This window comes from Ambystoma mexicanum, chromosome 8 (genome assembly GCF_040938575.1).
Source record: "Ambystoma mexicanum isolate Mex_15411 chromosome 8, UKY_AmexF1_1, whole genome shotgun sequence".
NCBI lineage: Eukaryota > Metazoa > Chordata > Amphibia > Caudata > Ambystomatidae > Ambystoma > Ambystoma mexicanum.
Window position 1 is genome coordinate 862,576,563 of NC_090929.1, and position 26,614 is coordinate 862,603,176.

The 26,614-nt window shown below is 47.3% G+C and overlaps 1 protein-coding gene across 11 annotated transcripts in view; it reads left to right on the forward strand.

Moving 5' to 3' along the window:
* CCSER2 (coiled-coil serine rich protein 2) overlaps positions 1-26,614 on the forward strand; it is a 1,037,685-nt gene that overhangs the window by 210,188 nt on the left and 800,883 nt on the right. For all 11 annotated transcript variants that reach the window (XM_069610752.1, XM_069610751.1, XM_069610750.1 and 8 more), the window contains one exon: positions 9,980-11,448. In XM_069610752.1, the coding sequence (XP_069466853.1) occupies positions 10,017-11,448 (1,432 nt within the window). In that variant the 5' untranslated portion in view covers positions 9,980-10,016. The remainder of the gene's footprint in view (positions 1-9,979; positions 11,449-26,614) is intronic.

The following is a 26,614-nucleotide window of genomic DNA, read 5'->3' on the forward strand; positions in this document are numbered from 1 at the left end:
ATCCTCAATGACCGTCTCACAGGACCTGGGTTTTTGTTGGAACACGATCGACTGCCGAGTGTACCTGACCGGGGACAGAATGGTGGATCTGTTAGCCACCTGTCAGATGTTTGCGCAGTCGGAGAGCATGTCGGCCTGGTGGTTCCAGAGGCTTCTGGGCCTCATGGCTTCGTGTATACTGGCTCTTCCTCTTGCTCGTCTCAAAATGAGACGGACCTAGATGGCTCTTCGGAGTTCCTGGCGTCAGGCTGTGGACCCGGATTCCAAGCGGATAATAATTCCAGATTCCATGAGAGTGGACCTGGACTGGTGGTCATCTCTCAGCAACCTGTCAGTGGGCGCGGGGTTTCAGGACCCAGCCCCCATGTTAACGATCACGACGGACTCCTCCTTTTTGGGGTGGGGTACAAAGTTAGATCTTCTTCAGGTCTCGGACCTCTGGTCGCCTCAGGACAAGCTCCTGCACATAAATCATTTGGCGCTTCTGGCGATCTTTCTGGCGCTCAAGGTGTTCAGACCGCTTATTGTCAACAAGGTGGTCTGCATAAGAACGGACAATGTGGTATCAATGTATTACATAAACAAGCCAGGGGGAATGAAGCCACCCCCTCTCGTGGACCTGTCCATCCAGATTTGGGAGTGGGCCGTGCTTCATGGGGTCTGGCTGCTTGCAGTGCACATCCTGGGCCAGCTGAATGTCCCTGCGGATGCCCTCAGCCGGCGGACAGTGGTCAGCTACGAGTGGGAGTTGAAGGCCATGGCACAACATGAGAGCTTACGCCTTCCCGCCTCTCTCCCTAGTTCATCGAGCAATTTGGAAGTTGAAGAGCTCTGTCAACTGTTCTCTTCTACTGATAGCTCCGTGGTGGCCGGCCAGGTTTTGGTTTTCAGAACTTCAACACCTGTCGGTGTGTCTGCCGATCAGGTTACCAGTAACTCCCGATCTTCTTCACCAAGGGGAACAGATGTGGCACCCATCCCCACAATCTCTCAACTTGGCGGCATGGTGCCTGAGTTCAAGTCTTTAGAGCATTTGGGCTTGTCTGTGGATAACATGCGCATTATCCAGGCAGCCAGGAAACCCTCGACCAGATCCCAATACAAGAGTAAATGGCTCAGGTTCTGTCATTGGTGTTTGGAGAAAGAATTGGACCCGAGGGTGGCAACGATTGACACAGTGCTGTCCTTTGTATCCTCCCTATCAGAGTCAGGGGTTCATGTTCTGTCTTGCAGGACTTATCTCTCACCGGTTTCCGCTTACCTCTCTACAGACCGGTGTTCTTATTCTTTAACTAACCCGGTGGTGAAGAATTTTGCTGGCTTGACACGCATCTACCCTCCGGTTCGTAGTCCGTACCCGCCTTGGGACCTAAATGTAGTCCGGACGGTGCTGTGCCATAAAACCTTTGAGCCAAAGGCTACGGTTGACGTCAAGTACGTGTCCTGGAAAGTGTCCTTTCTGGTCGCCGTTACGACAGCGAGGAGAGTGAGTGAGCTCCAGGCATTGTCGGTGGAGCATCCTTTCTTGGTCTTTCACAAGGACAAGGTAGTCCTTCGGACAAACCCAGTTTTCCTACCAAAGGTAGTGACCGAATTCCATCTGAATCAGTTGATTTCCCTTCCGGTCTTTTTTCCGAACCCTGCCTCGGAGGCAGAAAGGGTTCTACACTGCCTGGATGTCCGAAGAGCTCTTAAGTTCTACCTGGACAGGACTTCCGAGCTTCGGAGTTCTTCCCAACTTTTGGTGGCCTTTCGGTAACCCTCAGGGCAGGCCGGCATCTATTTCCAGATGGATTGCCGCCTGTATCACGGAGTCTTTCACCGTCCAAAAGCTGAAACCTCCTAAAGGTATCCATGCACACCTGGTGCGGGGCAAGGCAGCCGCGGTTGCTTTTCAGAAGTATGTTCCCTGGGAGTCCATCGCTAAAGCGGCTACTTGGGCCTCCCCATCTTCTTTCTGTAAGCATTACTGCCTCGATATGAGCTCTAGAGCTGACGCTCAGTTTGGCCAGGCTGTGCTGAAGAACCTGTTTCAGTAAGGGGTATTTCCATCCACCTATAGTTCCTGTAAGGAGTGCTTGGGAATCTCCCATAAGTATGGAGAAAAGGGGACGGGACGTAGGAGTATTACCAGGTTACTCACCGTAGTGACCACCTTACTCCTAGTCCATATTCCCCTTTCCGCCATACGCCCGCCGTCCCCTCTAATAAGGTTCCTCTGTTATTGCTAATGGGTCTTTGACCCGGCGATAGAAAAGGACTGATGGGCGATGCGCGGGGCGGAGCCAAGGTGGGCGCGGTTACGGCCGCATGCTGGGCTCCACGCAGAAGGGGGACAAATTTTTGAAATAAATGTGGATGCTTTTTACAAAGTGCTCCGGTCCTGTCCCAAAGGACGGAGAGATGTCCCATAAGTATGGAGGAAAGGGGTAAGGTGGTCACTACGGTGAGTAACCTGGTAATTTGAGCTCAAGGCTCCACTCATCGTAGGGACTAGACTGCCTCTTAGTTAGGGTTTGAATTGTTGGACTGCCTAAGATATATTCGTACTGTGTGACCCCTTTCTTTTAAGGTTGTGGATCTCTACTTGTGAAATAATTTTTGGCCACGGTTACTGTATATATGTTTCATAGTTAGTTATGTTAGTTTAGTTAATATTGCTTTGATTCTACTGTGTTTAATTTAAAAGGCCTTTAATAAATGTATATGTATTTTTGATATATTCACCTGACAGAGTAATTTGTGGTGTAATTTATTGTGTGTGCTCACTGTGTTCTTTCAATCACCCTCGTCCCTCCTGAGACCTAGTCTTGACTGCCACCAATGCTACCTTGATTGGTCTGGCTTGTCCAGAAGGTTACCCTGTTCCAGGAAACTAGGCTGGCCTTCTGAACCTCTGCCCACCAGGCCAGAGTTCCGAAATCCATCTAAACAATGCGCACTGCATCATTTTGCAAGATTTGAAGTTTTTGAATGTAGTCCTTACCTGCACCAGCCAATAATGCACTACAGTAGTCTATGCGTGGCATAATCAAGGCACGAACTGTGGTAGTGCAGTTTGCCTCTTAGACAAGGGGTTAAGTAGCCTCAGGTGATCTTGTGCGTTGCTTGTGATATGTATTTGTTTATCTGCATTTAGAGAAGCTTCAAGCACGACTTCCAAGGTTGTGACCTTCGTGGCCGTACAAACTTGATGGTTTTAAATCAAAAAGTTTGAGTATTTGACGTCAAGTTTTGAGCGTGCCTGAGCAGAGCCAAAAATTAAAAGCTCTGTTTTGGCCGTTTATCATATGACCATATGTATTCGTCATCCAGCTTTGAATGGTACCATAGATTGAGATTTTATGGCAGTCTTTTTCATGGTCACCACTAATATTTATAATCTGCTGGGTGTCATCAGCATAATTGGAAAAGCTAACTCCTAATGTATCTAGGAGATCGCATAGCGGACAACAGTGTACATTTAAAAAGGGCTGGTGAGATCCATTTGCCCTGTGGCACACCGTACTCTAGGCTCTCTGGTTTAGAGCGGGCTTCACCCCAGACAATTTTTGATATTCTGTTTTGCAAGAAATATTAAATCCAAAGAGCAGCCAGCAAGGTTCTTCAAGCGGTCTATAAGTCTTCCATGGTCAACAAGGTCGAAGGCTGATGATGGATATAACAACATCAGCAGCCCGACCTTGATGTTGTCCATAATTTTGAGCATTTCACTTCAAGTCCAGCAGATCACTTTCCATGCCATGATGTGACATGAACCCAGACTGTCTGGGGTGGAAAACTTACGATTTCTCCAGGTGCTCTTGTAGCTGAAGGCCGGCGACTTTATCGACCACCTTCATTAGAAACACATTAGTATTGGGTCCATGGTTAGTATGGACCTTGTGGTCCAGCTCTGGCTTTTTTAATAAAGGAGTCACCACCACGTTTTGTTAGAGAGACCGGGATGAAACTATCCCTAAACATCGCGTTAGTGAAGCGGACTAAGCTAAGAAGGGGAGAAAAATTCATTTTCTAAGATTATTTTAGAAGGGAGAATCGCACCCTCATAGGTCATGGGCTTAATTTTGCTTAAGGCCTTGGCCAAGGTTTCTTCAGAGATCACTTGAAAGGTAAAAACGTGGTTACATTCGTATTTAACCTCATAACTACTCTCCAAGGGAGATTCAAACACTGGATCGGTAATACTTTCCTTAATTTACACATGTGCAGCAGTAATCTTATCTGCAAATGCCTTTTGCACTGCTTCAGTGTTAGGGGAGATTTGATGAAACATCGATTTGTTTTTTCTAAATCTCTGAGGATTTCAAATAGCTTTGCATTTAGAACTGTGAAAATTAGCCTGTGCACTGCAACTAGATAGAATTGTGTAGTTTTATCTATGCGCTGCACTTGGATAGAATTGTGTAGATGAGCCCATGTATTACACTTAGTATTGCGAAGGCCAGCCTCTGCATTGCTCTTAGAAGATTTGTGAATGTTAGCCAATATATCACATTTAGAAGAACTGCTAAGGTTAGCTTGTGTACTGCACTTTGATGGTGATGGTTAGCCAATGTACTGCTCCTTAAGAATCTTGAAGGTTAGCCCACTTATCCCACTCCGAAAAATTGTGAAGGGTAGCCAATGTTTTGCACCTAGAAGAGTCATGAAGGTTAGCCTATGTAGTGCTCTTAGAAGAATTGGGAAGGTTAGCCAATGTATTGCACTTGGAGGAATTGGAAGGGTAGTCCTATATTGCGCTCAGAGGATTCTTTGGGGGTAGTCATCGTATTACACCTAGATCGACTGCAGCCTGATTTTGCATTACAGGTGCATGTAAAATGTAGCCATTATATTGAATCTAAGTGGGTATTAACTGTAGCCTTTGCTTTAATCTAAGTAATCGTTAGAATGTAGCCAATGTATTGACCCTCTCACACTCTATGCTTATGGAAATTAGCCGAAGGCACGGCTGCAGGCCTGCACGCATCTGCAGTCATAAACCACTGAAAAACACTTCGCACCACACTGCTGCCATAAGAATGCGGCTATTGACGACAAAAATTCGATATATAGCTGCACACAACTATCCTGCTCTTGCATAACCCCTCTAAACTGCCTCTCGCCACCCATCCACATGCCGGCATGACATGGGTGGCTCTCCTTCGTATCTCGCGGTGGCCGTACACGCATACTAGCACTTCTCTAATGTTCCCATACCTGGATGTTTGTCCCCCGAGGGCGTTCAACCTACAACGTGTTGGGAACATACCAATGGTGAAAGGCCCTAGACAAATGATAATATGCAATACGTATTTCAGGGTTTGAATTTCTGGTACACAGTCATTTTTAGTTTTGACTGATTTGTGGCATTGCCACCAAGTGTCATCTACTTGGTAGAGGGAAGAGATCGATTGACTGGACTCAGTACTGCATGCCAAACGTTGCATTCTGTCTATCATTCTTCATGCATAGAAATGCACTGCACAAGAAATTCCATTGCATGGAAGACAGTGAATTGCTTGTTCTAGTAACCCTTTAAGTGCCCTAACAACATGTGTATACGTATGCCTAACCAGTGTACCTTCAGCCACTTGAGCTGTACACACACATCCTTACACTGCAATCCTGGTAAAGAAACGCATTGGTTTAATCAGATTAAATGAGTTCCACTTTCGATTGGGTAATGATGTATGTAAGTTGCTTTGGATAAAAGTGCTATATAAATAACAAGTTATTATTAAAATGTGTTTATAATACATACCTATACATTTTCTTATTACATGCTAGTTGTGACATCACTACTGACTTGTATTAAGCAAATGACATCACTACTGTTCTATGATCAGTTATTACGCTTCAGTTGTGATGTTCCAATGCCTGCTACTTGAGCCTACCTGTAGTCCCTTTTCTTGTTCATTGGCGGCCATTTTCATTTTTTTCCCATTTGCGATGCGCTGGAGTGTCTGGCAAGTGAAAAAAACAAACTATTAGTATCCTGGTCTAATGGGCCGGGGTACTAATAGCAATAAGCCCCTCGGCACGGGGGCATTATTACCCTGTCAGGTAATGGCCCAGGGCCTTGCTTCGGTAGGGCCTGTAACTATGGGCATTACTTGACGCGATAATTCACCCCCCCCCCCATCTCGGGGCTTATTGCTTAACACATTCTCCCCTATTGCACGAATAAAGGAGATTGGAGGTCACCAAGAGTTCCATGACTAACCAGAGGCCGACTATGGTATGGGGAACATTATCCCATATAATTTCCAAAGTGTTAGCATGCACAAGACTGTCTATCATGGTTGCCCAAACTGAAATAATGTTCTACAATTTGTAAATGCGTGTGTTGAAAAACAACTGTTTTCATAGTGATTATTTATTATGAAGGGGCAGGTTGAGGAGCCCAGATGTCTCTTCCCCACTTTAGTTCGTAAAAACCTCATGCCTGATGGTCGGTGTGTTTTATAATGTGAAGTGCGAGGAATTAAAACAAAAAATCGTGTTGAATGCATTTTTCCTGTAGGTTTGTGGTCCTGTTTTCCACTTTTCAGAGTTGTTTTTGTTGTTGTTGGTACGCTTGAAACGTAATACGTAGAGCAAATGCTCAGGATTGCTCTCTTCCATTTTCCACTCTGCATCCTAACCTTTAGCCGCTAATACATTGCATGTCCTTAAGGTGCCTACGTGGCTTTTGTTCCCTATCCTGACATTCATGGATGCGTTTCAACACCCTAAGCCTTCACTGACATCTTAACTGCATAATGAGGAGGATCACCTTGTGGGAATTAAGAACTTATTGTAGGCCTTTCTATGTGTCAACCCTACAAGTAGCGTGGTGTTCTGTTGACAACGTGGCTGCTGATTTGGTTTCCGTTTCCAGGGAGCTGAAGTCCAAAACACAAAAATAGCCCATCACAATTGATCGAGGAGTGCGACTTTACGCCTTGATGGGTAGACCAGGAAGGAAAGCACTCTACAAACCTCCCTTCCGACTCCTAACAATGGAACCGTTGCATTTAAGAGATTCTTGTGCAGCTGTTTCTAAGAGACCCTTGCCTGTCTGCTGCTACCGAATTTACAGTTTGCCTATGTATCTACTTTCCTGTTGAAATCGATATTGGAAATGTACAAAAGTTTTAGCTGCTTTGTTGGGTAAAGAAACCTATATTTGCGCATTCATGGGGATATAATACAAGCAAGTATTTTTAAACACAGCATCTGTTTAAGAATTGATCAAGGACTCCACAAATCTATTACTGAAGCAGCCATTGCACTCCTGCATGTTTCCCTTGACGAGCTGTGTTTTTGGTATTACCCACTTTTGCAGAATCCCGTTTTCGTTGACCCCCCCGCACCCCTCCCCCCCAACACGTTTTGCCTTTCTTTTTTATTACCACACATATATAAATTGTAAGTTTGGATAAGGCCTATAGAAGGGTGTTGTAGGTCCATGGGGGAGGTGTGTGGGTCTACCTCCGCTTTTATGCTTAAAAAAAGCTGTACAATCGGCACTAAAAACGTGCAAAATTGCCATAATGACAAAAGAATCGACGAATGGTCATAGTTTAAAGTTTTGAATGTGTTAAATTCATAGCAAACATTCACCGAATATTTTTCTTTTAACCTGTAGAGCTGCGTCTTGGGTTTGCCCTTTACATTAATCTGGTATTTGTAGATGTCCGTTTGTTAGTCATAAGGTTATGCATGGTTGCCTAATGCTTACGTTTATTCTTTATTGGTCACATTACTCCCAAGGAGGAACAGCGATTGCCCCAATTCTGGAAAGGGTTAATGTGTGGATTTGTGCAGTGCGGACCAGTAGGTAATACCTAATGCACCAAGTCTTCTGCATGGTAGCTTGTCTATCAGTGCAGTTTTGTACACCAATCGCTTGTGATTATGCTGCAAAAGCTACTTGTTGGATATATACCAAACCACATACATTCTTCAAGGGCAGGTTTGGCACAGCAATGGTGTTGACCAGCGATGGGTTGAAAACCTTTGTCATCCACCTTTACAGTTTCACTCACTCACTCACTCACTCACTCACTCACTCACTCACTCACTCAATTGCAGTTTTTGAAACTTTTCCAAAATTAGGAAGTTGGGACACCCGGTCAGCAAACCAGTCTGGGGTGTACTGGGCATGGTGACATTTGACCAACCCTAACCATTCGCCCTGCACAGGGTGGAGTGGGTTCCGTCCCTGTGCTATCAGTATAGAGAATTTCAGGAGATTGCTGGTTTAGCGTTTTTTTTTTCTTCAATAAAAGGATGTTATGAAACAGTAAAACATACACAAGGCTATCAGACCCCCACGTGCATGTGAGCTACAGACCTGCGTAACGCTGGGTGGTACTGGTAGTATTCAATATTAAGGGCAGGGCTTAAAAATCACACACCAGGTCTCAAATAAAGGAAAAAAGTATTCTGATATTGGAGGTCCCCGACTACTTAGAAGGGCCTCTACTTTACAAGCCAAAGTGTTATTGAATGTTGCTAGTTTTATAAAACTGTTAACTGATACTGACATGTTCTTCAAATCGCATCTTCACTTTATACGATGATGTCTTAAGAGCTCTTAAAGAGCGCTGTAAGCTGGATAAGAAATCTGGGTAGGGGGTCTCAATGTGTCGTGCAGCAGTGTTTGGGGCTGAGGTCTGGGAAGAGTCTGGCATGGTCCTAGAATCTCAGGTAGTTACTCGTAAAAGGCGTGTGGCCCATGTAATTTAAAGGAATGTCTTAAATGATGCAGTTGGGCTGTCGTATCTGAGATGACAGGCTGTAAAACGCATCTTAAAAGTTGTTTAAATAGATTTTGTGTGCTGCAAAAAATGTCTTCAATTTCACATTTGAAGATCTTTTAATCAAATCAAAATAGGTATGTGGGGGGTTATTGCCGGCACGTTATTTCCGCACCAAAAAACCTGTAATGAGGCCCGTTGTCCGTCTTTGTTAAAAAAAAAACGAACCAATTCCAAACGTCATTCCAAAAATGGCTGTTTGACATCTGCTGTAGAAGGCCAGCATTGTTTAAAGCAAACAAAAATCATGTGGAAAGGTTCTTCCCCACTAGCCAAATCCCTGGAGTCAGTCATTCACTGAAGATACAGGCTCTGTAATCCTAAATCACCCACCCACCCCTTTCCACCTAGCTCCGGCGTCCTGTGCACCTCAATGCTGCAAGTGAATCCTATATAATGTTGTGGTACACCTTGATGCAAAGGTGTACATTTTGTAAACTATTCAGTGTTCTAAAGTAGTTGATTTTCCTCTGGGGCGGGGCTATGTGCTTGTCAGAAGTGAACTTGCTTGCTCTTATGAATGTATATTTCGAGTCACTCATCGAGGTGTTGTCTAAAGAGAAAGGTGGTCGTACGGTCAACCTATGTATTAAGATTGGTAGGCTTAGGTTTCAGATATAAAAATAAAATATCTCCCTCAATGAACAGTACACTTCTCTTCACGGCATCCTAGGATGTGGGGGAGCTTTCTGTTCCTTTGGGTGAAGATGCATGTGTTTAAGTTAGACAACAATAAGAGGAGACTTGTATTATTGGAATGCCTTTTTTCTCTGCCAATGCAGACTACTAATTTTCACGTTCAATTTTTACTTTTACGTGCTTTTAGGATGCAGAAGCTTAAGGAAACCATGATTTACAGCAGTTATGTTTTTTAAATGGTGGTCTTTTAACTAAAAGTAGTTTACATAACAGATTTTAAAGAAGTTGAAAAATAAAAATATTCAGATTTCAGTGTTTTGGCTTGTAAAATATGCATTCCCCTCATAAAATGTCTTTCTGTTTGCCCTTGCGTTTAGTTCTACAACTCGACTTTGTAAGGAATGGATTTCATATAATAAAGCACGTATTATTTCCCAAAGGATGTGTTAAAAGTTTAGCATTAGTCTGCTATATCAATTTTATTTTACTTGTTCGATTAACAGCGTGCCATTTTCCATGTCTATTGACATTGTTGCATTTTTCCATTGTAGATTGAGGACTTCCATGGACCAATGCCCCTAACAGCCCATGGAAGAAAAAGTCCATGTGCGACCCTCTCTGGGTTCCAGGTTACCGAAGTTTGGGGGCACAAAATCTGGCGAAAGTCTTCTGCAGCATATGGCAAATGGCTCACCAGTTGGAGTTCTGGGGAATTCCAATGGAAATAATGGTAGAGGATGCATGAAGCAGAATGGTGCTGCTCCTACTTCAACAGCTTCTGCTAGCTGGAAACAAACTGACTCCCACTCAACAAATGATCAGAGTACTGTGGCACCTGCTAATCCGCCATGTAATCGGCTGGAAAAAGTGGTTAACAATAAGAAATATTTACGACGTGAAGGTGGGGGTGGAAAAGAGGCACTCAAGTTGGGGTTAAAGAACACCCCTTCCGGGATAGCGAAGTCTGACCGTCCAGCAAACATGTTTGTTTCTCCTACTGAAGAGCTAAACCAAAAGCCTTCTCCTGGCTTTTCACATTCTGCTAAGTTTACCAAAGGCACTTTTGTTGGAAGGACTTCCTATTCTGGGTTGAACCCTCCTAAACCACAAGTAAATGGATGTTTTGCAAACAGACCTGCTGTTGATTTGCCGAGACCTAGAGCAAACTCTGTCACTGTGAGGAGCAGTTCAAAGGAAGGTTTGGCACAAACCACTGATTCCATGAAGTCACTGTCCTGTGAGAGAATCATTCGGTCTCAGAGCTTTTCACATTCCATTCAGAACTCTCTACTCCCCACTGCAACCCTAACCAGATCGCATTCCTTTAACCGGGCGGTGGACCTTACAAAGCCTTATCAAAATCAGCACGCAACCATCCGAGCATTTCAAAGGTCAAATCTTTTGTCAAGAAGCGCCAGGCAATCGGAAATTCCCAGTGCAACCGAGCCTCACTTAAAATACAATTTTTCACGGACAGCTCTTCCAGTTGCTAATCTAAAAAAGCCCAGGCTTCCAAATGGACCTGGGTTGGTGACTCCTTTGGGATACCAAATGAGCCGTCCATCCTTACTAAAACCAAACCGACCACAGTTTGCTCCGAAGATGGTTGTAGATGGCGCCAGAAGATCTGCTAATTTGTGCATTTTGGAAAAATCGGAACATTCACAGAGCAATAATGGTAGAGCTACTGATGAACAGAAAGCCTTAATGGAAACTAGCCATCAGGTTGCTGACCACATGCTCAATGATGATCTGGAAACCTCTGACTCTAAGGTTCAGTACTTCAGTGATGATGTGGATGAAATCTCAATATCCTCTTTGTCGTCCTCTGATAAAAATGATCTAAGCGAAGATTTCAGTGATGATTTTCTTGACTTTGAAGATGCAAACTCTTCTATAATAAAAGTACAGCATGAGACAAATCCTTCACAAAAGAGTAACACTATTATAGTGGATAAAGCACAGATCAGCCCTGCGTTGCACTGCAAAACCGAGGAGTGGATCAATACGAGCATATCTGGTAAATCTACATATCAAATATTCTTTTTTATTATTTTGTCAAATATGTTTGCTCTACGGGCATCGGAGAAGTAACTTCCTTCTTTAAAGTCATCTTTTTGCGATGAAAGTATGAAACTGTATTTCTGAACAGCATAGAGGCCCAAAGTTTATTGAGGTGGTTAGCTACTGAAAATGTTCGCTCAAGCAATGTATTATTTAATTTGCCTACTTAATTCATCAGATGAAGAGGAATGTTGTTAATGTTATAGAATGCTTACTGCTGGTGCAAGCCTTGGAATGGTTATGTTTAGCGAACACCCATTTGGAGACCAGAAGTGCTTGTATATGAACAAAGCAAATGGAAAATCTATTCAACCCAATGCAAGTGTGCAAACTGAAATGTTATTTTCACGTTTTTCACTTGCATTGTCAGACACACAATGCTTGGACATCTCCCCTGTCTTTTGTTCTCTCATTAAATTAGCTAGGCCACAAATGATGATTTTTGATACCTTGTTTTAATTATTCACCTCCCAGATGTTTTGGATTGCAACTCCCATGATCGTTCACCATTGACTATCCTGGCTGTGTATCATGGGAGGTGAAGTCCAAAACATCTAGAGGGTCACAAGAGTAACCATGTTCCAAACAAAAACGAAGTATTTACAGTGCTTTATAAGTGATCTTACTTTCTTTCACTCACTTGTATATCAAAACTTTGGAATATTATGAAAGAGGTAGGAGACAAAATGTGTTAATTGGGGCCCAGATGGTAAATATTAACTTACACATTTCTTCTACCATGATTTGTGATAATCACGTGTTGAGTTGTAGTATTGATGTTCTACTAATGCACAGATGTAGTATAGCATGAGCTATTGATCCAATATCACCCTTTTGATCAGAATCTGCTGCCTCCGCCTTTTTGAACCATTGGGAACATTTTCAAGTTGCAAGCTACTAAACCGCAATAAAGTCACTTGACGCCTCAAGTATACACATATCACACTATTTTTACTCGCCACAAGTCCATTATCACTAGCCAATTGTGAGTGCCTCTGAGCTGAGACTTTGTAGATTTGTGCCATTTTATGCCAACTGCAATGCCTATTTTTAGTATGTTCATGGCACCTGGAAACTAGTGATGGCCTATTAGCCAATTACACAATGTTTACTGAAGAGTCAACAAATAATAGAGAATTGTTGGCCACATATCTGGATAGTTTGAGCCAGTGACCTACAGGTATAAATGTCTAGAACCTGCACCGCTCTATTGAGCTGTCAGTTTTCCATGCTAGACCTTTTTTGTTTAAAATTCTGGATTGAAGAGTGACCCATTTAAAACAAACCAGTGACTGGTGTACACATAGATGTGTAAATATGCATGCTGTTGGAAGTCAATACAAACCTTTCTTGCAGGATCTGATGTGGTCAGTCTTTGGTTTTAGGCTTGTGCATAGACCACACATATCAAAGAAAACATTACAATTTGCTCAAGGTTAAATATTAGAAATCTACCACCCTGAAAATGTGACCAGTTGGACAAAAAGTGTTTAAATTCGACTTTACATACCAAAATTGTATTTCAATGTTTTCTATGGTTGCATTTGTTCGGCAGGTAGTGTCTTCTCTGTTATGTATAAACTAAAGACAAAGAAATTGTGCGTATGTTCATGTTTACAACCTCTGCATGGCTTAAATGATCCAATCCATGCGAGTTTAAGAGGGAATTGTTGATTTCACAATTAATTGTATTGCAGATCTCTGCTTATTCTACCTTTTTGTAAAAGATCTTCTCAAAGTCCGTGCACATGCCGTTTTAAGTCCTGGTCTGGTTTCTTTGAGTTTCCTTTCAAGTTTGTGTCCTTTTCAGTGACATCCAAGTCTGCAAAAAGTAACTCTTAGACAATGACTTTGCATATTTATGAAAGGCTGTGTAACCGTTTTCAATGTACCTTACTACCTTAAGCACATGGGGAAACTCCTGGTGCTTCCTGCCACGCTCCCAAACTCCTTTTGTTCTACATTGTTGGCAAATTGTCCAGCAGGAGATTGTCCCCGTATGTCTGGGAATGGCAGCACATCACCTCTGACCCCTAGGCGTTGCAAGGCATGTCTGCTTCCTTTTCATCCAACGCTAACACTTTTGTCTTCTTCATTTCGTTTCTGCTGAAGGAGAAATGTGCCATGTGACTAGTGCCCACCTCGGAGAGTGGAGGAGGGGTATAGTACTTCTTTTTTTTTTTTGTGACAAAGGTGGACATGGTCTATTTTCCATCATCGATATGCCACTAACTAATTTGTACCTGCTAACATTCACAATGCCTACCTTAGCACATATTCTCCAGGTCCTCAAACTGCAGGTTTGTATTGTGTCATTGGACCTTGAGGACTATCCCGAACAGCTGCATGTGTTGAGAAGCCAAAAGAACCTGAGGGGTCAAAATCAGAGGTGGTTCAGCTTTTTGGGTAGACACATGTAGTCTGGAGAGGGCATCTGCGAGTGTTGAGATTGCCCAAGTGATAAATCCCCTTAAAATTAAAAGGGGACAAGAACAACAAAGAGCTGGAAAGCCTTTGGTTAGTGCATCATAGGCTACTTGGATGTTGCAAATTATAGTGATCTGTTAGAATTGTGACAGTACACTATGCCGTTTCCAGCAGATGTCTCCATTCCATGAATACAGTTCCACTTGCTAGTAGTTCTTTTTTCCAGAATGTTATAATTGAACTCTGCCCGAGTACTATGCTTTGGAAGTTATGCTACAGGGGGAACCATTCCCATCTGGGGGGTCGTCCTGTGGCAGCACTACTCCGATGAATGAACAGTAGATACATCAGGAAGGGGCCAATAGAAGATGTGTAGAAAAGGCATGTTTGAGTGTCAGGAATGCATTGTTTGTTTCTTGTGGACAAAGAAATGGATGATTCCTTCTGGTCAAGACAGTAAGAGGTGCTATACCTGTAGAATAAAATTGGAAAATCTCATCATTTAGATTGGCATGGGGCAATTGTCACAGGTGGCACAGTAGTCAATCCAGCACTCTGAGGCGGTGCAAGGGTTTTCATTGATAATTAATTCACTTTGCCCTAGGGCCGTCCCTCTCTCGTCGCAAAGTACCTCCTCCCCAACTCGGACGTCTTTAGGCCCAGGTTAGTATATAGCACTTGTTTGTCCCTTACTTTTCTAATCACTAAATTAGCTAAGATGGTAACTTAAAGGCCGTGGCTTGATCTCGCTTCATACCGCCATGAACTTCCTAATTTTCCTTACACTAACCAGTTGTTTGTGTTCTAAAGGGATGTGAGATTTGTGCCTTACAGATACCCTGCTTGATTAGATCTTTCTTTGGATGCACTCTCTCTCCTTTCCCTGTTCCTTATCTCCCTCCCTGCACTCGCTCTCCACCCTCCTTTATTCTGCCTGTTCTTCTCCTATGTCCTCTCTTTTACACGTTCTACACTTCACCTCCACCCCTTTGTTATTCCTCCCTCCTCCGCACTACTGCGCCCTCCTCCCTTCAACTCCTATTTAGTCACTCTGCTTCCACCCTGTATCATATACTTCACACTACATCCCTATTCTGATGCACGTAACCACAGTTGCTACACTATTTCACACTGCAGTATCACTTCCACTCACTAACCAATACTGCACCTTCTCCAGAAATCGCCTCTGCACTTTGCTGCTCCATCCTCCCTTCTGCCGGTCTCTTGGTCTTCCACCTATTCCACATCTGACCTTAACGAAAAATCTACATTTCTTGTTTCCTGTTGCCTCCTTGTATCCCCTGCCCAACCCCCTGTTGGCATTGGTTCTCTGTCCCTGGCTAATCTGGCCCTGTCTTCCCTACCCAGGGCGTGTTAAAGAAATTAAGTCATAAGTAGCGGGCTAACCCCCACCCGTTTCAATGCGTAAAGCTTCTGATATAGATTATGAAGGTCCTGAATCACACTGGAGAGGGCGGTCAGCATAAGATGCCATCACTTGGCTGAGGCAACTACACGCTAAGAATCTGCTGTATAAGGGGTCACTGATTCCAAGTTCCCAGAGCAAACTGCAAGTACCCCCTGCTGAGAAGTGCCTATATGCTGGAGCAGTGACCCTAAAGGCCCAAAGTGACCTGAAGGAAGTCCTGCTAGAGAAACCTCTGGAGACTGGGCCAAATTGCTAGAGCAAATTGAGACTGTTATTGGATAAGATTTGATTGCATGGTTGGTCATGAGTCCTGCTACTCGGCATGAACTGAAACAGCCCCTTACTGAAACATGGTTGTTTGTGAGGTGATTAAATCCAGATTCTTCTCCCACTCAAGCTGACAAAGACGAACACTGGATGCCGCGTGTGTGTTGGGTGACTGTTTTCAGTATTCCAGCACAAACTGGGAAAGACCCATCCAACCATTAACCACTGTGAATTTCCTAGAACAAGCCCAATCCAACCAACTACCAATGGGAAATAATACATAGTTTGAAATGTTATCCCTGTGATCCATTTTTCCAAGCATGCCACAAAAGGGCAAGAGTATTATGTGGTCAGCTAGCATTTTTTGGGTATTACCCTTGCAAAAGGAAAACTAACCTTGAGATGAATTGTGTGCATCGATACTCCTAAAGTATATGAGCAATGAGGCTTCTGAAGTAATCCAAGCACCTTCAACCAAAGTGTTGAGGCTGTTTCGACCTTGCACATGTGTGTGACTTATGTATACATGCAAGTTACACGCAAGGACTGACTTTCATTTGTATGCTACTCGTTACTTTTTTTTTTAATACTTTTATTTTTGTATTTCAACAACCAAACAAAAACATACATGGAGTCCGATTCCCCTCGCGCCCAACTAAACATGAAAATATAGATTGATAGAATTCGAAGCTTAAACATCAGTACTGCATGCAATATGGTCAGTCTGTTTTTGTAATCTGGTAATGAATGTATGGGCCCCATATCTCTGGGGGGCGTGCATGCAATGGTAGAGTGTGAATGAAGGCAGTCTCGACATGGCAATAAGCAATGTCCTGTAGCCACCCCTGCACGCTGGGAAGGCATCCCTCCCCCAGGCCATAGCCACCCTTCTGCGCGCCAGCACAAGCAGCAGACCCGCCAACCTCCTCATGTGCTGCAGGGCCCTTGTACGTCCCAGCAGGTCCAAGGTAGGGTACGATTCAAGTGATTTCCCCTATAATCAGAGAGGTTTCAGTTAACACCTCCAACAGAACTCGTAGACCCGTCGGCACTCCCATGCCAAGTGGAGAAAACCAGGCGGGCAAAATTACACCTGACACATGCAGCTGGGGTAGCGAGGAAGTGTTTATGGAGCCTGGATGCAGTGTGGTAAACCTGGTGTAGAAAGTTAAAATGTATCAGCTTGAATTTGGAATTTAGGGAAACTTTTTGAGTTTGTTTTATCACGTACATCCGGTCAGCATCACTGATAGATCCCTTGCACCCCCGCCCCCCAAGAGCAGTCTCCCATCGTTTCCTCAGGGCGCTTCCCTCCCACATCAAGCCATTATAGATCTGCGAAACTAGGCGGCCCTCCTCCGTGACTGAATCACCCCTTGCAATAGTGGCCACCCCGAGGGTTGCGCCGGGAGTGATGTGACGAGGCCCCTAAGCGCATGCCGCAATCGGAAGTACAGAAAAACATCCAGTGCCGAGTTGACCCCACCCCCGTTCTCTTGCCTGTTGGACCGTGAGGAACACCCCGTTCACGAATTGATCGCAAGGGTCTCAATTACCAGTTTGTTGACCCATTGAAGATCTACCCGTTCACTAGTTATAGACAAGCCAGGGATGTGTCTTGCTGGAAGGAGGGGTGAATACAGAATGGTAAGGCCTACCCTCCCGCCATCTTTTTCCAGACTGTGCAGGTTATTTTAACCACGTTTAGAGTATTGGGTGTTACCCGAGGATGATCGCTCGCAGCAGGTTAGGTGCCACTAGTGCCCTCTCCACCTGTACGTGTGGTCTCACAAAGATTTTTTTTTAATATTTTATTTTATTTTAAGTAAACCAAACAACAATACAACAGAACATAAATAAAACACACCAAACAACAACAAAAATGCAATCCCCAACCCTCCCCCCTATGAGCCTGTGTGGTGTCCGCCATCGGTATCCGCTCCGTGCGGTGGGGCCTCATCGCCCTCAGATCCAGCCGAGGCCGACCCTGTCCCAAACAGCTCGGCTATCAATGACTTCCATGCCGTGAGGGAGCCCGTTTCTTCCTCCTCCCCTGCCATACAGGCATCCCGCCACGCCGCTGTCTCAGCATCTGCCCATTTTTGGAGATCTCGCCACCAGACCTCAACTAGTGGCTTATGACATTTCTTCCACCCCATGGCAATCCTACGTTTGGCAAGCACATAAACCAGATCTTTAAGTTTCTCAACGTGTCGGAGCTTACACGCTCTGGGATACCCCCCCAGCAGACAGGCCCAGGCTGAATCCACTTCGAGTATAATACCCCTTCCCGCCAGCCTCTGCGCCACTTCATCCCAATAACTTGCGATCACTGGGCACGCCCAGAACATGTGTATCATGTCCGCATTCTCTTCGTTACACTTGGGGCACGCCTGGCGCCCAGCATCCCGAAATCTGGATATTCTCAGGGGGGTCATATATGCCCTGTGCGTAATATAGAGCTGTATCTGCTTAAACCTGGCGTTCCTCGATACCATTTTGTGGTACCCCAAGGTGCGCTCCCACAACCCATCCGCCATCGGGGCCCCCATCTCTGCTTCCCATTCCAGTCGCAAGTGCCCCAAATCCTTCCCAACCTTTGTCATTAACATCTCATACAACCTGGAGACCTCATGCCCACCCTCCGATGTGTCGTATATTATCTCCAACGTAGCATCCGGTTCATCGGCCAAGGTAGCTTCAGGCCACATACTCCGGATCTCCCGCACCACCCTAAGATATGTTACATATTGACCCGTGTGTAGCCCCGACACCGCCTCTAGTTCCTCGAACTCCATTAGGGCCCCGTCCTGCCAGATGTCTCCCATGGTGACCAACCCCACTGATTCCCAGTATGTCTGAAGGATTGCTCTTAGCTGCCCGTCTCCCTTCGCCAGTGCGACCAGTGGTAACTGCGGCACACACGGCGAGGGGTCGCCCATCATCCGGCAGGCTCGCCGCCACATGTCCCTACCCAAGGCCAGCATCTTAGGACGTTCCCTCATACAGGCATTGGCCACCCAGATCACCTCCCGCAAATAAAAGGGGGCACAGTCCCTCCCAAGCAGCCTGTGTTCAGGGGTCTCGTCATCCGAGAGCCACCTGGCCACATATTGCAATTGCGCAGCCACATAATAGGCCTCGAAGTTCGGCAGTTTCACGCCACCCTTCTCGTAAAAGTTCTGCAGTTTCCACAATGCAACTCTATTGCGTGTTCCGTGCCATAGGAAATCCCTACATACACTATGTAACCTCACAAAAAACTTCTTAGGTATCATATAAGGGATGTTATTAAAGTAGTGCAAAAGCCTGGGCAGCACCACCATCTTGAGCATAGCTCTCCGGCCCATCATCGCTAAAGGCAATCTTTCCCAGAACCTCATGCACTTCTCAATCTTCCCCACAGCTAATTCGGTATTATGCTTATGTTCCTCCTCGGTCGTGTGATACACGTCAATACCCAGGTACCGGAAGGAGCGCGTTGCCCACGGGATCTGCAGCACCGGCAACCTCTCCACGGGTGTCCCCACATAACCGCCCAGCGGAAATAGTATGGATTTCTGGGGGTTTACTGCTATGCCGGACAGCCAGGCGTACCTCTCCATTACCTCCAAGACATACTGCAAATTCTCTTCCGGGTATTTCAGGTATAGCAGCATATCGTCTGCATACAGGGATATAAGGTGACACTCCCCTCCCACCTCAATACCCACCGGGTCATACTGCTGCCGAAGGTAAATTGCTAAGGGTTCGAGGGCCAATATATACAACATTGGGGACCAAGGACACCCCTGCCTAGTGCCTCTGCCCAACTGCCATCTGTCTGACACCACTGCGCCCGTGCGGACCCTGGCCAGAGGTGCACTATATAACATCTCGGCCCACCTAATGTAGCCTGGTCCCAGTCCAAACCGTCCCAAAGCCGCCAGCAACCACGGCCATCGAACAGAGTCGAACGCTTTAACCGCGTCCAACGCCACTATCGCCATTTCGCTCTCGTCACTACATCCCCCCTCAACCACCCTGTGAAGGCGTCTCTGATTGTGAGTGATATTCCTGTTCGGGACATAGCCCATTTGGTCAGGATGGATCAACTTGCCGATCACCCTCCGCATTCTGGCCGCCAGGACAGCTGTTAGTATCTTGCTGTCTTGGTTCAGCATCGACAAGGGCCGATAAGAGCCGCAACCGTGTCCCGGCTTATTGGGCTTGGGGAGCGGTATTATAATCGCCTCCCTGAGCGATTCAGGCAGCCGCCCCACCTCGAACGCTTCATTAAGCATCTCCAGCATGGGCGGGAGCACCTCCTCTCCATACGCTTTATAAAATTCACTGGGGAACCCATCCGCCCCTGGGGCCTTGCAAGTGGGTAACTGCCTCACAATCTCTTTCAACTCTTCCAGAGTGATCGGAGCATCCAACTCCTCTCGCTCTTCGTCACTTATCCTGGGTAGACCTATGTCTTCGAGTACTTCATCTATCTCCTCCCGGCTCCCCCCCTCACGATCCTCGTATAATGCCTGATAATATTCCGCGAATGCCCCATTTACACCTTCTTGGGTATCCACCTCTTCACCCTTTTCAGTGATCACCGATCGGATCGGGGACCTCGGGGTCTCGCTCTTATAAAGCCAAGCTAGAAGCCTGCCCGTTTTGTCCCCCCCCGCATGTAGTCTCTCAATATACTTTCTGTAGTTTAGATTACAGAGCCTGTCCCAATGTTCCGCACACCTCTGCTGCAGGGTAGAGACCGCCTCCGTATCGATTCCACCCTCCTCCAACTCTTTCCAACTCAATCTCGGCCATATGCAGATCGGCCAGGACTCCCCCCATCAACCCCTTGGACTTCGCAATGGCGACCCCCCGCATTACAACCTTAAAGGCCTCCCATAAAGTACCAGCCGACTTAACACTCCCTGTATTCACCTCAAAGTAAGCAGTTATCTCCTCCCTCATATCCTCTCGGAAGACTGGATCCTTGAGCGCTTCCGCCCTAAGGCGCCATGTTGGAATGCGCGCTCGTGGGGGGTAAAGCTGCCATCGCAAGACCAGGGGCGAGTGGTCCGAGAGGACTCTCGCCCTGTAGACTATCTGGTCGCACTCCGCGACAACGTCCGGAGTGACGAAGAAGTAATCCAGCCTCGTGTGCAGTTGATGCGGGGCCGAATAATGCGAGTATTGCCTCACGCCAGGGTGACTCGCTCTCCAAACATCTACCAGGCCAAAGTCCGCCAGCAACGTCTGCAATACTCTAGCCGCCGGGCTGGGCTTGACTATCTTGTCGTCCGACCTATCCTTCCTGGGGTTCAGAACACAATTGAAGTCCCCGCCCCAAATCACCGTACCCCCCATCCCATCGCTAAGTCTCGTGCACAGAGTCCTAAAGTATGTCGCCGTGTCCTGGTTGGGAGCATAAGTGTTTATAATACACACTACTTTGTTCTCCACAAGCCCCCTTACCATGACCAGCCTCCCATCAGACTCCACAACCTCCCCAAGCAGCTTAAACGGGACATGTGGTGCCACCCAAACCAGCACACCTCTAGCATAGGCAGAATATGTAGATCCCACTACTGTCCCCTTCCACTTCCTTCCCACTAGTTCCAATTTTTCCCGTGTCAGATGCGTCTCCTGTAACAAGGCCACATCTATCTTTTGCCTCTTCAGGTACAACATGACCTTGTTTCGCTTTAGGTAGCTGTTAAGCCCTCTAACGTTCCACGTTAGCATCCTAAGGTCCCCCATGGTCTATCAGTAGCTCCCACCTCCCTTCCAGGGATTCCCGCCTCCCCCCCACCTCGCAGACACCCATTCCCAGTTCCACCCCCAGGCTCATATAAAAACTAACACACCCCACACCCCTAACCCAACCAACTGCCCAGCTCCATCCCTGGATCTCAGACATCCCCGTGTTCGGTTCCCTCTGGAACCCCAAGCAGAGAACCCGACGGGGTGTCACCCCACTAGCAGTGACTAACCTAAACTCAAACTGGGGTACAAAGAACGGCCCCTGGAGGCTCCTCTCCCTCGCATTCGTGTCCGTGCACGCGGACCTTATTTCCAACACCTAACGCGTACACGTTCTCACACAAAGTCACAGACTATATTCCAGTCCCAATGTTCATAGCCCAACCGGGCCCGCAGCGTCACTTATCTCGTCCCGTTCCAACATCTGGCTCCTGAGGGCAGTTTTGCGCGTCCAGCCACTCCATGGCATCCTCCGGAGTGGCAAAAAACAGCATCTTGCCCTTAAAGAGAACCTTCAGTTTGGCCGGGTAGAGTAACATGTATTTATACCCAGCCTCCCGCAATCGCCTCTTAACCGCTCCAAAGTTCATGCGACTGCGCTGTACCTGCAGGGTATAATCGGGGTAAGCAGTTATGGTCGCCTCTCCTCGTCGTATAGTGCCCCCCTTGCGAAAGTATTCAAGGATCCTTTCCCGGTCCCGGTAATTGAGGATCTTGGCGATCACAGGCCTGGGCGGATTTCCTGGCGGTGGCCTCCTAGTCAAGGCCCTGTGCGCTCTCTCCACCGCAAACCCCTGCGACAGGGCGCCCCCCGTGATCTCCTGCAGCAACAAGTTTTCAATAAACTCCGTGGGACTTTGGCCCTCAGCCCCCTCCGGCAGGCCCACAATGCGGACGTTGTTTCTCTGGGCGCGTCCTTCCGCCTCCTCAGCCCTACTCTCCAAGTTACCCACACGTTGCACCAAGGCATGGAGATCACGCTTGTGCGCGGCGCAGTCCGCCGCGGCAGGGCCCATCTCCTTCTCCAAGGTCTCCGTGCGCTCTGCCAGGGCTCGCACGTCGTGCCTTAGGAGGTTCACGTCCTCCTGCACCGCCCCAACCTGTAGTTCCATCGCGGCTTTCAGTTCGGCCACTGCGAGCTGGAGCTTGGTCTCCCACGTCGCTTTCAGGTCCGCGATCGCAGCGAGGATATCTTGGTTCGCACCCCCGACGGCCATTTCCTTGGCCTGAGCCTTCTCCTTGCTCCTGGCTCCGTCTGGGCCGGGCGGCGTCTTGGCGTATTCGTCGAGCGTGGGCCGTTTGTTCTTTGCTCTCAGGAGCTTGTTTGACATGTCTCCCGCCAGAAGGGCCACGCTCAGGTCCAAGGCAGGGAGGCACTGTGCCCACTCACCCCAATTCCGTCTTGGGGATCCTTTGTTCTCCGGCTCACCCGACCATCTTCGCGACTGTTATTGTCCACCGCTGTCCCAAGGTGGGCCAGGTTGCGCTGTACCCTTCGTAATCCCCCACTCCTTTTTCCCCCTCGTCAAGCGGCGGCGGCCATTTTCTCGTCCGTCGAGGTCTCGCCTCCAATTCCTCACCCGGCCTCTAATCACACTTCCGCAGTGCGGACCCGGATAAAAATGTATCCACACGTGCAGCCGAACTTCATGTACGCAGTCAGCACCTTCTCAACTGAATCGCATCGGTCCTTGCACGGTTTTCAGTCGGATAATGTACGGATCTGCGGCAGCCCCCGTACAGACGCGTCTTTTCACATGGCTTCCAAGCCACGCCCCTCAGTGGTCTCACAAAGTTTGCGGCATACCAGTGCCAAAGAAAGTGCGCCTACGCCACCCAGTAATAACTCTTGAGATCGGGTAGAGGCAGGCCCCTTCTTGTTGCTGGTTGCGTCAGTGTCCTGTAGGCCTCCCTTTCCGGTCTTCCAGCCCAAATCTTATCGAAGATAAGCCTGCGCAGTAGCAGATTGAAGCCACCCGATAGCAGTAGGGGAACATTAAGAAAGAGATATATAGAAATTTTGTGAGTATGATCATTTTAACAATAGATATTCGCCCAATTAACATAAGTGGAAGCATTCACCATCTGGCCACCGCCTCCTGAAGTTTCCTGGTCGCCTTCACTTAATTTTCACAGAACCACTCCTTTCCAATTACGAGATACAGCACTCCAAGATACCGGACTCCAGTGGTCTCCCACATGAGGCCGAACTTGTCTATAAAGGAACCGTAAGGGCAACAACAGACTTGATGTGATAAATCCTTAGGCCTGAAAAGTCCCCAAAGCGCAGTACCTTTCTAATCTCAGGGCACAGAGTGTCCTCTGCCTTGCTAATGTAAAGGGCAACATCATCCACGTATAGAGATGATCAACCTGTGCGGTCTGAGGTTGAGCCCTCTGGATGTGTCGCTCTCCAAGGATCGCCGACAACGATTCCTTTGCCAAGGCAAACCGAAGCAGGGAGTGAGGGCAACCTTGTCGGGTCCCCCTTCCCATCTCGAAGCCAACTGATCTCGCTCACCACACTATAATTTTCACTGAGGGATTGATGTATAAAAGAGAGACCAATTTGATAAAGTAGGGGCCAAGTCCCAATTTCTGTAGTGCCGTGACCAAGAAAGGCCATTCGACGGAGTGTCTCCATGACCCCGAAGTGGTGACGGAGACCAAATATGGTGCTCCTTCCTGGAATAAACCCTGCCTGATCCACCAACACTAGTCCAGGCATCTGTGGGAGCAGCCGGTTCGCAAGGATTTTGGCAAATATTTTTATTGTCGACGTTGATTAGGGAGATTGGTCCATATGAGCCACAATCTATTGGTGGTTTGCCCTGTTTATGTATCAACACTATATTTGCCTCACGCAACGTAGGGGGAAGTGAGCCAACTTCGAGCGATTCCTCATATGCTTGGAGTATCGGGGGCCAGGATGGGGGATGGGGGGTGGGGGCATAGGCCTTATAGAACTCAACCGTAAGCTTGTCGGACCCGGCGATTTGGATCCCGGATGTTCCTTAATTACCCTTAACATTTCTTCCAGAGATATGGTTCGCGAATATTTGCCTCCACCCAATACAATTCCACCTCATCTAGGTAGCGTTGTAGTGCCTCCAAATCCAGCAAATTCTTGGATCTATACAATTCCCCATAGAAGGTCTGAAACACTACTGCGATGCCCTCCTCGGAGCACACTATTTTTCCCTGGTGATCCCCCCGTCACGTGTGGGGGCCGTTTATCAGTTGCTGTTAGACATGCCAATAGTGCCCCCGGCTTCTGCTGCTCTGCGCATTTGGTGGCCACAGGCCAGGAACCGAATCTCCAAGTCAGCGTTGGCTCTGAAAACCATCAAGCTCCTCCCAGAGCTTCGTAAGGGTACGGGAGCTGCTTACTCTTTCGAACTCCTTGATCCTAGATTCCCCTGCTGCGAGTTCCCTCCTGATGCCCTGGATAATCCCATTTTCATTGGACATACATACCCCTCTGATAAAACACTTAAGGCTCTTCCAGAGCACCCCAAACGAAGCAACTGAGCCCTCATTGTCCTCAAGGTAATATTGGATTGCCTCCCTTAGTTCCTGGCAGAACAGAGTCCTACGATGCGCCAGATTTAAATTGGCAGGAGTGGCCGCCCTCCCCAGCCCACATTCTAACAAAACAGGAGCGTGTTCGGAAAGTGTTTGTGGGAGTATTTGACAGTCGCCACATTGGGACCCACGCCCGAACTCCTCCCGGGACACCAACAGATCGTCGAGCCTAGAGCTCGGCTGGATCAGTGAACCCAGGAGTGGTATGTATAGTCCCGATCCCCTCGGTGTTGATGTCTCCAAGCGTCAATAAGGTTGTTTTATTTATTTATTTATTTTGTATGGCGCGCCAAACCCAAAGGTTACTGGGCGCATATTTCTTGTACTTGTAGGCTTGCCTTCGATGCACCGCCCTGTCCCATCCCGAAGGGCATCCAGAACAGTGTTCTGGTCCCTCCCCCGCGCACAATGGTGGCGTCCTGACATCCCGCTAAGCGTATCATGATCCTATCATATGCATTCGGACTGTCCATGTTGGGACCAGAAGAGTTCACCAAGGTCACCGGTGCACCCTCGAGAACCCTATACACCAGGAGAACCCGCCCCTCATCATCCCCAGCTGTGGAGATCAGGCAAAACTTGACGCTCCTGCATAAGAGGAGTACGAGGAAAAATATCTGACATCCCCAGTTGGTGCCCCACTTGTTCTCAGAAGAGGAGGTAAGATGGGTTACTTGGATAAAGGCCATGTCTATCCGGTGCCTTCTAAGGTACTGCACAACCCTCCGGATCTTGGAGGGGTTATTCCTCCCCCCTCCCTAATATTCCATGTTGCTACCTGGAACTTCAGCAAACTCCTCCAAAGTATACAAGCATTGTGGGGTGGCTGCCCACTGCCCACTTTTCCATTTCCCTGAACGAAGTCTGACTGCACCATAGGATATAGTAGTGGGACGCTCTGACGAGAATCGGACACCTAACAACTAGAACCAACCCAGATCCCTTATCCCCCATGACCTTACCCTCCCAGATCTCCCTCCCACACGGGCAACCCCCAACCTTCCAACTATAAACCAAAACAGTGCCGTGCTCGGGGCGCTAGTGCCCGGCCAAGCCTGCAAGGCTCCACCACCGATAAGTGGTACATGAAAAAACAGAGGCAGGCTAGCTTAAAGATTAACATGCCAATGGTCATCGCATTACTAATCACACAGCCCTCCACCCTTTCAAATGATCCAGGACCTATCATCCCGGGTCTCTCCGATCTTCTCAGCCCCATTCTCGATCGTCCTCTTGGGGTCTTGGGTTATTGCAGGGAGGGTGCCTGCCGACCTCCTCCAGAAACAAGCTTGGCGCCTCCGGTGTTGTGAAGAATTGAGTTTTCCCATTAAGCTGGATTCTGAATTTTGCAGGCAATAGCATAGAATATGGAATACTGCGATCTCTGTCGTCTCTTGAGGCCTGCACCGCCACTGAGAAGTCAGGATATATCTGGATTTTATCTCCATCTTACTGCAGATCTCCTTTCATCCTAGCCAGACGCAGGATCGTGTCCCGGTCCCTGTAATTGAGGAGGCGGACGATGATTGGGACGGGTGCGCTCCAGGTATCGGTCGGGCCGCCGGTATGCAGTGAGCTCTTTCCACCACAAACCGAGGAGACGACTCTGCTCCTCCAAAATTTTCTTTGCATAGGGCTTCAACAAATGCCTCCATCTTTGACTGCC